At 26.6% G+C, this 12,406-nt stretch overlaps 4 protein-coding genes across 4 annotated transcripts; 2 read left to right on the forward strand and 2 right to left on the reverse strand.

The window, feature by feature from the left end:
• Positions 1-128: 128 nt before the first annotated feature.
• On the reverse strand, positions 129-5,361 carry LOC141537805 (AN1-type zinc finger protein 1). Its single transcript, XM_074258984.1, is given in 4 exon segments — positions 129-675; positions 2,112-2,140; positions 2,143-2,788; positions 5,220-5,361. Coding segments are annotated over 3 exon segments (801 nt in total). The 5' UTR covers positions 2,543-2,788; positions 5,220-5,361; the 3' UTR covers positions 129-303.
• Positions 5,362-5,561: 200 nt separating this feature from the next.
• Slbp (Stem-loop binding protein) lies at positions 5,562-6,698 on the forward strand. The gene is made up of 2 exons (XM_074258985.1): positions 5,562-6,331; positions 6,406-6,698. Exons 1-2 carry the CDS (start codon positions 5,895-5,897, stop codon positions 6,557-6,559), a joined length of 591 nt encoding a protein of 196 aa, XP_074115086.1. The 5' UTR covers positions 5,562-5,894; the 3' UTR covers positions 6,560-6,698.
• LOC141537804 (uncharacterized) lies at positions 6,692-8,291 on the reverse strand. Its single transcript, XM_074258982.1, is given in 5 exon segments — positions 6,692-7,231; positions 7,312-7,565; positions 7,568-7,590; positions 7,658-8,049; positions 8,137-8,291. Coding segments are annotated over 4 exon segments (918 nt in total). The 5' UTR covers positions 7,792-8,049; positions 8,137-8,291; the 3' UTR covers positions 6,692-6,724.
• Positions 8,292-8,868: 577 nt separating this feature from the next.
• Positions 8,869-9,812, forward strand: Smd3 (small ribonucleoprotein particle protein SmD3). The gene is made up of 2 exons (XM_074258986.1): positions 8,869-9,369; positions 9,571-9,812. Exons 1-2 carry the CDS (start codon positions 9,054-9,056, stop codon positions 9,681-9,683), a joined length of 429 nt encoding a protein of 142 aa, XP_074115087.1. The 5' UTR covers positions 8,869-9,053; the 3' UTR covers positions 9,684-9,812.
• The last annotated feature ends 2,594 nt before the right edge of the window (positions 9,813-12,406 follow it).

Consider the following 12,406-nt stretch of genomic DNA (forward strand, 5'->3'; position numbering starts at 1 on the left):
TGAGGAAGAGAGAAAAAGATATTGTTAATTATTACTTAATACTTACCAAAAAGTGAAAAATTACTTGTTTTTAAAGCTTAAAAAATTTATTTAAAATTATAAATAAAAGTCAATAAATTATAAAAATATTTTTACTTTTTGAGACGAAAGGTTATGCAAATGAGCATACTTTAATTTTATTATGTAATGATGTTTATATTATGTGAAATAAGAATTCATATTTACTCCATAAAAAGTACAACTATCAAAAGATATAATAAAGAAATGTTCAAAAATACATATGTTAATTATTTTAAAAAAACATTATTTATATAAAGTGTAATCGATAGTATCCTCTTTGGAGTATTCTAAAATCAAACTTTGCCCGTCCGATAAAATATTGTCATTCAACAAACTTGATACTAGAATATCCATTTTATTAATTATAATTTGACCATTCAAATGATTGAACAGCTTTAATTTTATTGGATTTGATGTATTATTAGTATTATTTATTCCGATAATATCAGCAATTGAATCAATGCTTTTTCCAATTGTCCAATCATCACTTATAAAGAGAGCACGAGGCTCTTTTTTAATAACTTTAAGCGGTGGATAAATGAGAAAATATTTACGATGTACCAAAGGAATATTATTTGAACCTATTGCGCGTCCTTTTAACTTCATTAACTGTACCTAAAATTTTATATTAAAATGCTTAACAATTATTATTGAAATAATAATAATAATAATAATAATAATAATAATAATAATACACTGAAAAACAGTTATTTGAGTCAAGAAAAATATATATTTTTTTTTCAATTGCAACCTTCTTTCAAAACATTATGTTTACTTAATTTAGAAAATCATTTACCTTAGATTAAAGGGTCATTCTGGTTAATTTAAAAATAAATTTCTTATTACATTTTTCGAAAGTATATAAATCTAAAAGTATTATGTTAAAATTTCTAAGTGATCGGATCATTGTAAAATAATATTATATTATGTTTTTGTGGATATTCGAGTGGAAGAAAACCAAATTTTGAAAAGGCTGAAGAAATTATGTTAAGTGCCGGTATCGCTGATTGACTTTAGGTAAGATTTTTTTTTTTTTTTTTTTTTTTAATTAAAAAACTTTAAACGCGTTTAATCTCAGAACTATGTTTTTCTGGTTGATGTACATGATATGTCTAAAACAAACCCAATCTTAATGAAATTTAAACCACATATTCTACAAAATATTAGCTATTGTGCATGAGCTACAACCAAATCTGAATTTTGAATTAAACTATTATTTTAGGGCTAAAAGTTGTGAAAAAAAAGCCTCATTTTTCAGTTTTTCTTTTTTTTATTTTCTTCATTTTGTTATTTATCAATAAATCATCAGTCTCCGTAATTCCTCCGATAATTACTTATATATTGAAGGTACATAGTTTTGGTTTTTGTATTTTAGATAAGCCGTTATCAAGTTATCATGTACGTCAGCGACATACCAATTTTGGAGCGGCTCCGTTCACCCATTATTTATTCATAAAAAATAAAAAATGAAATTTAGATATTTTTGTGTTATTCAAGAGTGTATATGTTGAGCGGAATGAATTTTATATTGATATCTATAATAGTTTCTGAGTCAAAAATCATGAATATTGGTTTTTTTCAAGCGCCAAAACTAGAATAACCCCTTAATTAATTATAACTCATGAATGAAGAATTAAAAAATTATGATGTTCTTAGTTGAAAAATTTGATTATATTGGTTGGAAATAATTCGCGTTACTAATGCCAAAGGGCGCATTCCAACATCTACGCCTTTTTGGCTCTGCAGAGCTAAAAAGGCTTATAAAAAAATTTTTTATTCTCTTTTCTTATAGATCTAAATGTTATAAACATTTTTAGGTAAGTTGGAGTGAAAAAATTGTTTTTGTACGCCTTTTGCTCTGCAGAGCCAAAAGAGGGTAGATGTTGAGATGCGCCTTTTGACATTAGTAACACGAATTAGGAATTATAAATTATTGAATGAAGACAATTAGTTTGCTTCAAGATAATTTAAAAAATTAAGCATTATTTTTCTTCGGTGGACAGTTTTTTTATCAGTGTACTTAAAAAAGAAGAATATTTAGTATAATTTACCTTTTGAGCTAATGCAGAATTTTTTTGATTTTTACTTTTTCGGCAATTTGAGTGTCTACAACATTTTTAGCAATTGAAAATTGATCTTTAGGTTCTTGCCATGCTTTTAACTCATTAGAGATTTCTTGATCTGTTTTTTCAAAACATCCATGGTGTCGATGGCTTAAGCAGAAGTGTTTTTTACATTCAGTACAAATCATTTCGATAATTGAACTACTGTTACAAGATTTATAAGTACAAATATATTTATCAGAAGTGGCACTGTCCAATTTTTCGACGACATTATCTTTGCACTTTGAGCAATTATGTGAAGAAACGTGAAAATGTAATTTACAAAATTCTAAGGAACAATGTGTACAAGTATGGATTAAAAAATCATTTTGTTTACAAGAGTCTACACTACATTGCTTCCCTAATTGTGGTAATTCCATTTTGTAAATTAATATTTTTAATTATGTGAAGGTGTAGGTGAATGGAAATGATTTTCACTGAATGTTCCAAGAGCTAAATTACTCCACTTCTGTTCTAATTCTTTCAAAGTCATATGAGAATCTCCGTTATCGCTTTCTGGATCCGGCAACTCTGATGATGGGACAACTATGTCGTCAATAGGTAATCGCTCTTTTCTCCAAGCCTCATCAATCAATTCTAAAAGTCGTCCGTCTCCAGTTATTTGACTATCCATTGTCACAAATCACAACACAAAATCTAAATTTATTCTTTTAATTATTCGTTTGTATACATGGGTTTTTAAAAATATGTAAGCATGGTGAATTGAGTCAAGATTAATTTTACCATATTTTAAAAATTCATAATAATTATTGTTAAATAGAAATTATGCATTTATAACGCAGTTTTCTTTCTAAATATTAGAGAATAAACTAAAAAAATAAAAACGGCTTATTCTTCAGACTTATATTTTTTATCTTTCACGATTCAGAATATTTCAAATAGACAAACTATTAAGGATTTTTTTCAAGCAATCACATTTTTTTCTAAAGATTAACAAAAATTGATGATAAATATAATTTAGAGTAAAAAATTTGTCAAAATTTCGATTTATCGAAAAAAAAAGTGATAATTATTTACAAGTGGGGTCCACCCTATTTTTGGTCATATCTAGATGAAAAATTAATATTTTTATTCTGCTTGTTTTTATGGCGCATTTATGATAAAAAATATCGTGAAAGAAAAAAATAAAGATTTCTATAGCTTTTTTGCCTTCAAAAGTTGAAAAAAATTTTGGCTTTCATGTTTTTGGATGAAATTTCTATTTTATCTTTTTTTTTGATTGTTTTTAATATCTTTTTTTTGAAAATTTAATTGATTATTTTTACCTATAAAATATGATAAACATATAAAACAGTTGGACTTATATGAAAAATTGTATTAACAAATTTAGATTGAAAATAAAATTTTTGTTAACATTAATTGAAAGCTTTAAAGCTTATTAAAAATTTATTATTACAAATTTTCATGATTATTATTGTTAATCCAATATTAAACAGAATAATTTATAGAAAAACATTTTTAAAATGTCAATATTTCAATTTCTTACGTCAAAAAAAAAATCAGATAACTGCAGAACTAAACTATTACATTTGGTTACTTAAGATTGGTCAAAATTTTTTTAACTAAAATAACAATATGAATTTATCAAGTGCGCGTATTCAAAATCATTTCTTTCAATACCGATGATTTCATGATCTTTTTACTCTTTTACTCTTTGATTAATTCGATATTTTTACAAGTTATTGCAATACCCTTATAAGATAAAATAACTTGATATGTTAAACGCCTATAAGAGATAGTATTTCAAATTATTTGAAAGATTAAAAGTATTCAAAATGATTAAAAACAAATCATTTTTATACTCTTTAATCATTTTGTTTTAAAAGAATAATTGATTTTTCAAAAATATTGTGAATCATTTTAAGAATTTTCTTCAAAATTTATTTTTAAGTATTTACTTTTTATCAGAATTCGTGTAAAAATAGTTATTCATTAAATATTTAATCATATAAAAGTTTAATAATTGATTTAATTTAAATTTAACTCTATTTAAATTCTAACGAAATTTTAATGATTGTTTTTATTTTCATTTTCTTTTTTCACCTATAACTAAATTTAATTGATGTAAACCTAATGTATAAAGCCGATTGGCGTTTGAAAAAAATAAATAAATTTAGATAGTTTTTTTAAAACAAAAATACAATGAATTTATATACATAAAATTCAAAAAGAAAAAAAGTTTCTCTTCATAAAATAACAAACTGTGAATAATTTCTTTTTATGTTTCTTATCGGATTTATCAAAAGTTGATCTTTTACAAAATGGATAAATTTTTCATCTACATCTCGGATAAATTTATTTTTCGAGTTAATAAATTAGGCTTCTCTATAATTTTTATTTATACCCCTATCCTCTATCCATTAATTCATAACCTGATTCTAAATTGAGTTTATAACTTGGCAAGTGTTAAAAATTTGATACTTAAATCAACAGACAGTTGAAAACCTTTGTAATTTTTGTAAATCACAAATTGACAAAAAAACCAAAATATTTTTTTCAAATAAATTTTTAGAACTAATTTCTTTATTAATTAAATAAAACTAAAAAATTGTTAGTTGTCTGATTTGGGCTGCATATAAAGTGTTCTTATTTCAACTTTTACCGAATAATTGTCATTGATATTTATTTATTTGTTTATTTATGAATTATAAAGTAAAAGACTCAGTTATTGACACTTGCAATTTTATTTTAATTAAAAAAAAAAAAAAAAAAAAAAAAAAATCAACTCTGATAAATTAATAACTATAATTTTTGAGTTATAAATTTTGAGATAATTGGATTTTTGAGAACATTTTATTTTTTTAATTAGAATAAAATTGCAAGTGTCAAACAACTAGACCAGCGTCAATAACTAGGTCTTTAACCTTAGATATTATATTTTCAGAATTTCAACCAAATATTCATCATGCTTATTTCTTACTTAAATCTAAAAATTTTGTTTCATTAAAATAAAATACAAGGAGCACTTGTTGAAAAAACTTACATAAATAAACAAAATTCTAATTTTATATGTAAAATTTATCAACTAATACTTACAGAAAGTTCAATTTTTTAACGGACTGACCATTCTAAATTCACCCAAAAATATACTTCTATTATTCAAATATTTTTCTTGGAAAAATCCTAAAAATTTTCATAATCATTAATTATTGATTATTGTATTATTTATCACAACAAACATTTACTAGTCATACCTTTTTTCCACTTTTCAACGTCATGCGTGAATTCAAAATGACTGTAATTATACTAGAAATTCTTAAAACTTATTACGGTTTAATGACTTGTAATTTATGAAACTATTTTTTTCCTTTTTCCTTAGTTTGTTATTGCTTTGATAGCGAATAGTTTACTTGTAACTTTGAAAAATTTTTTTTCCAAGTATGAAGTATCTCTTTGACGGAAATTTATCATTTTAAGGTTGTCCTAATGAAATAAATAGTGCGCTTCAAAATAATAGTGGGGATATGAAGATTCATGTAGGTGAAGTTTAAGTAATAATGGCGGGACTCACACTCTCCTGTTGCGACCACTGTTTACAATTTTCAAGTTCGAGTATAATTGTATAAATACTAACATTAATAACTTGTTGTTTGTGTCAATTGCTGTTGCGGCTGTATTTTTTATAATATACCAGGTTATGTGATTTATTGCACTATATATTTAGCTGGAGAAAAAATATATTTTTATAGTATTTTATGCTATTTAAATAAAATGACTTCCGAAAAAAGTGATTCAAAGGCATGGTATGATGATGTTAATGAAAAAGTAGAATCAAAAATTACAGTTGAAAGTTGCGATATAGATTCTATTGAAATAGAATCGAGTATTAAGAATGAAAGCTGCGATATAGATTCAGTCGAAACAGAAAACGATGATTTTTTATTAAACCCTGATTCTAATGTATCTGAAAATATGGATGTTACACGTAAAAGAATCCGGAATACGAGCCCAGATTCAAAAACAACACGACTCTTACGTGACCGAAAAAACAGCGAAAATAGTGAATCTAATTCTAGCACATCATCTGATCACAAAAAAAATAAAATAGAATATGAAACAGAACCCAGCATTCTAGCGCGTCGACAAAAAGAAATTGATTATGGAAAAAACACCATTGGCTATGATAGATATATACAAATGGTTCCAAAGTATGTTTATAGTTTGTTTATATCTTGAATATTGTATTGCTCAGCTGTAATTTTTTTTTTTTTATTTATTACAGAAATGAAAGAACAAAGGAGCATCCTAAAACTCCGCCAAAACATGCAAAGTACAGTAGAAGAGCTTGGGATGGTATGGTAAGACTTTGGCGAAAACAACTTCATCAATGGGATCCATCTGGCGAAACAAATGAGAATTCTGAAGATTCATCCTAATTTAAAGTTTATTTTTTACTTTAAACAATTGATTTAAGCCATATATGAAAAGTTGATCTTTCGATATTCATACTGTAAATTATTTCGTCTTCTGATTTAATTTACACAAATAAATCAAAATATTTTGGAGCTAAAAAAAGTTTTTTTTTACATATATTCATTTATTTATTGTTCTACAGTATAATTCTTTAGAAAATCTAGTGACTTTATAATTTTATCTAATTTTTCATTTGTTCTAGCTTCCAACAGATCTATTTTTCGCGAGAGTCGCTGTTCCATTTGTGAAATCTTCAAATCAAGCAAAGTTTCAAGAGCTTGATGATAATTTGTCGATTCAATATTCGCAGATTTTAATTGTTCATTTTTTTCATACTGTGCATTAGTTAAAAATTCCGCATTCGACTCTACATGGTCACTATCAGTTTGCAAAACATTGTTTGCGTTGTTATTTGTAGTGAGATCGTACTTATTACTAATATTGTCATGTTTTTTATCAACGACACAACTTAATCTTCCTTGTGCTTTGTTTGCTTTCTCCAATAATTTTAGTAAACATTCATTCATTACAGATGCATCAAAATTTTCTGTAACGTTTGAAACTTCTGATTGTTGAAGCAGAAGCCGGATTCCATAGAGAAACATTTTAGATTTGTTATTATTAATTCTTGTAAACTGAAAAACAAAAAAATACTTTGTGAAAGTCTGATATTAGATCAAATCAAGAAAATCATCTACACTCGAATATTCTTTACCTTTATACTGACTTCAGACGATGGACGTTCAAATACAACATCGGCATAAGTAACAACAGCATCTTCAAACTCATCAATCATTTCAGTAAAAACGGTTGTCGTATATTCTCCAAATTCCTGGAAAATCTCTAAGACAGAAGCTTCTGAAACTATTCCTACTCGCTTAATTTTTGTTCCCCTATTTTTCAATTTTATCTCCACTGTACAAGGCTCGCTGTCATTTACCTTTTGCTTTATTGTAATACATGTTTTTCGTCTGTAATATCTTCAAGAGACATTCTGGAAAAATTATAAGGAATATAATGTCAATACTGTACTATGTTGAGTAATATAATTAAAATTATACCCGTCTAAACAGTCAGCTGCCAAGCCAATTGAGATTGAATTGCTGAACTTTTTTGTATTTCCAACTACCTCCCAATTTGATGATACGTCAAATGAAGTAATAGATTCATTGCTGTTGATATGAGGTGTTGACATATTTTCTTTTCTACTTAAATTCTTTAAAAATAGCTAAATACTGAAGATATGCAATTAAATTGTTTTGTTCTGGTTGAACTTCAAATTAATAGTCACTTGAATTTTAAAATTTTGTTGTGTTCTAAAAATGTCAATCATAGAAGTTTACATCAAACATTGGGTACAAATATAATTGTTCACAAAACAATTTATTGCAATTTATGAAAATTCGTCTCTTAAAGCTAACATGCTCTCGGTGTTTTGAGTAGCTTGTTTACACTGAAAAAAAAAAAAAAAAAAAAAAAAATCAATGAATATTGCTTTCATTACTTTTCATATTCTTAAAAAATGAAAATAAATTCTAACATTTATCAAAGCGTTATTTTCTTAGTAATATTTTAATTAAATTACACAATTATAACTTTTTTATGCTTCCTTTGTAAGTGATATAAAAATTAATTAATATTTTCTTATTATATTGAAAAGTTAATGAACTAACCCTGAGATTTATACATTGTACATAGGAGCTTTTTCTGACTGATGGATCTGAAATTCTATAAATTATGATGACACTGAAGTTGGCAGACATTAAAAATTATTTTAAAATTTTATAATAATACAATTATTATAAAAAAAATTTCATATGTGAAAATTAATAAAAATTACAAGTGAAAAATTTTAGAAGTATTTTTCTATTGTAATTGATTTGTTATTAAAATTTTTAAAATTGACAGCTGATGGCTAACTTCAGCATTATAAATTATGACGTTTAGCGCTAGTTAAGAAAAAAATTTTAAATAGCTTGTTTCTGATTCTGTCAAGGCCAGTTTTTCAATTGAACAAATAAGTTTTTAAAAAAACATAGCTAGAAAATTGCATTTTTATTATAGTTTTCTAAAGTTACTATAAGTATAATTTTTTTCTATTTTCTTGGAAATAATTTATTATTTATTAAAAAAATTGTAAATGTCTAGTGATTTAAATTAATGAAAACTTCCGTCCCCTTAGCCTAAAGGTACACACTATACATGTTTATTTACGGACGTTCACACTGTAGATAGTACTTATTTACTTACTACAGATTGGCATCAATGTTAGTGTGTTCATAGTTCATACCTATAAAATTTGTATGCTAACGCTTTCATTCGTTTACACAAAAATCGTACAGTTGACTGAAATTGTTTAAATTTATTACTTGAAAAAATTTATTTAAATTTTATATTTTTTATCAAATTTGATAAACTTGTAATTTTTATTTATTAATTAGAAAAAATTCGATAAAAATGTCGATTGGAGTTCCAATAAAAGTGCTTCATGAAGCCGAGGGTCACATCATAACCTGTGAAACGAATACCGGCGAGGTTTACCGCGGAATATTGATTGAAGCTGAAGACAATATGAATTGTCAAATGCAAAATATTACTGTAACTTACAGAGATGGTAGAGTAGCTCAATTAGAAAATGTTTACATTCGTGGCTCCAAAATAAGATTTCTCATACTGCCGGACATGTTGAAAAATGCGCCAATGTTTAAGAGACCTGGTGGAAAAGGATCTGGTACAGCAGGTCGTGGAAAATCTGCGATTCTTCGAGCTCAAGGTTTGTTGAATTTACCATTTTTATTTTGAACTTTTGACAACTAAAATGTATTATTGTTAAATCAGTTTTTTCTTATTTTGATATTAGATTTTTTAAGCTGCAAGTATTTTCAAAATTTTGTATTTTTCAATCAATGTTTTAAAATTAATTAAAATAAATATCTATGAGAAAAAAAATCATAATGATAAATTAATTTTTTAGCTAGAGGAAGAGGCCGAGGACAAAATCAAAGAGGCCGAGGTACTGGTTCTGCACCGTGGCTCAATCAACAAACTCAACCAAGTGGTTCTCAAGCCGGTAGAGGAAGAGGATAATTTATTTAATTACTGTATTCTTATTCGATCACTTTCCGTATCATTAATTTTTGCAAAAACTGTTTTTCAATTCTTACCCAATTAGATTGTATTTCAAATTATGAATAATAATTGATAAATTTCATAATACTAGTCGAATTATTATTTGTTCATACTTAGCAAGCAGTGTAGATCTTCTTTGATTTATACGATATTTTTTAATTATCATTAACTAGAAAAAATAGTAAATTATTAGTAATAAAATTATGAACTGCAAAATGTTTTTACCAACAATCTTAACTCATCGAAAAGTTATAAAAAATTTTATTCTATTGAATATACATAATTTAATTAGGCTTTTTCGGTTGAGTCTCATAATTTTAATAAAAATTTAATTAATTTAATTAAAAAAAAAAATCAATCTTTCCATAAATTAAACGTGAAAATACTGACTATGTTTGAAAGTTTTTTAGGATTCACTCATTTATTGTTTATTTAATTCTATTGTTTTATTTATTCTAAAGACTTGGGTCCAATTTTTCAATTCAGGATAAAAGTATTATTATTATTGCAAGTATATTTATATATATCGCGTTACTAATGCCAAAAGGGCGTATAAAAAAAAAAAAGAGCGTGTGTACAAAGTACACATGTTAGAAGTGAAACTTCTTTGACAAACTCAATTTAAAATTTATTAATTAATAGTTAATAGATTTCAAAGACAGGAACATAAAGGATTTATGCATATATAGTATTGAAAGGATTAAATGAGAAAAATTTACACTAGTTATATCACATATTCTTTCAATTTATTTCTTCAATATGTACAACATTATCTGATGGTATTTGTAATGGTATGGTTGTTACTAAAGCCTTATGGTAACTAAAATATGAAACATAAGTTCTTGTTTCAATATTTTCTAAATAACGTGTAAAAATGGCATCTATTGTGGTTCCGTATTTAGTTGTCGACATGTTAGGATTATTATTTAATTGCAGACTAAATTTTTCATATAAAAAGTTAATTAATGGTGTCGAATCGTCAGATGCAAAGTTTACGTTAAAATCACCACCTAAAAGAAGAGGTATTTTATCATAATCTGTATTAGTAAGAGCAGCACCTCCATGGCTATATGCAAGTAATTGCTGATGAAGAAAAGAAATAATATTGTTAAGCTTTTGATTGACAGATATATACACTGCAGCGAAGATGATTTTTTTCCATCAAGTGATTGACATTCAGCAATACAAATATCACCAGTTACTGTTGCTCCCAATTGCTGTGATGATGATTGCATTGCTGTCATATGAATATTTGGCGTGACAAAATTACACGTATTATTATTTTCGTTAGAGTAAATTCCTACTCCTCCTGCTCGAACATTTGGTCGTTTAAATTTTACTATACAGTTGAAATTAGGTATACTTATATCTTCAGAGTCATTTAACCAAGTTTCAGATAGAAGTACGATGTTTGAAGCCTGTATAACAGAATTTGTTAGATCCTGAGAATGACTTCGAAGACTTTGACAGTTAAGAGTGTATACAGTTAATCCATTATTTTGGCGTATAAAATTGAGAATTTGCTTATCTATTGTTTCCAAACAGTTCATTGAAAGTCTTCGGAATTCATCTTGTAAATGAATCATTGTCGTTGATGGTCTTCTTCCATGATAAAAAGTCAAATCATTACCACTTGTAGTAATGAATAATCCTTCGATATTAGTAACTCGTGATAAAGCAACGTATACTAATGATTGAGAATGTTTCTTATCGTATTCGTAGACAATTTCAGAGTATGTGCTTCCTTGAGACTTGTGTATTGTCGTCGCACAAGCACAAACTAATGGCATATGTAACCTTTTAACATTAATCGTTTTGTTATTATTTAGTGGTATTGTCGACGATCTTCTTCTGATTGGTACAGCTGTTTTACTAATATTATTAGCCGCAACATGACCAGCAACTTTTTTTCTAATTTTTTCACCAGTTTTCGGCGAATCGGGAAACTCAAGCCATGCAAAAGTTATCTCTCCTGAATCATCTCGTTCAATGCATGCTAATTTTCCGACAGCGCCATTAGCTAAACCATCTGAGACATCAATATTTGTTGTTATCATATAAAAAATACCTTGTACAAATACTATTTCATATGGTAAACCTCCAGTGTCAATAATTGACATTTTGTGCAATTTCTGTCGTACAAAAGCTTGTTGTTCTGTTGATGTGCATCCAGTATAAATGTCTTGAGCTATAGAAATATGTTTTTCTGAAGATTCATCTAAAATTTTTTTATTGTAAGTTTCGACAGCGTGGTTTGTGTTGTATAAACGTATTCCACGGGGACATTGTGTGTTGGCTTCGTCGACAGCAAAGAATCGCGATTGTATTAGTTCCAATTCATGACTTTCTAGTTGTTCACCGTTACCAATTTTGGTTAAAATTGATGAGAATAGTTGATTAGCTTGCCTCATTACTTCCACTAAAGCGTAAAATTTAAGACTTCTCCACAGAATTGGACTAACAATTGTTTGTTTTTGCTGTTTATAAATCGGCGTAGCTCTGACTGGCGGTAATTGACGCAAATCTCCAATTAAAATCATGTCCAATCCTCCAAAATTAGTGTCGAAGTTTCCCGTAATTTGTTTTAAACATGAATCAATGTGTCGAAGTAATTCAGCACTAATCATGCTTATTTCATCAATAATTATAACTTTTACAAATTTAAAGAGTGCTCGATACTG

This window comes from Cotesia typhae, unplaced genomic scaffold (genome assembly GCF_013202065.1).
Source record: "Cotesia typhae breed Kobodo isofemale line unplaced genomic scaffold, CoteBio_Ctyphae contig_142, whole genome shotgun sequence".
In the NCBI taxonomy this organism is placed as follows: domain Eukaryota; kingdom Metazoa; phylum Arthropoda; class Insecta; order Hymenoptera; family Braconidae; genus Cotesia; species Cotesia typhae.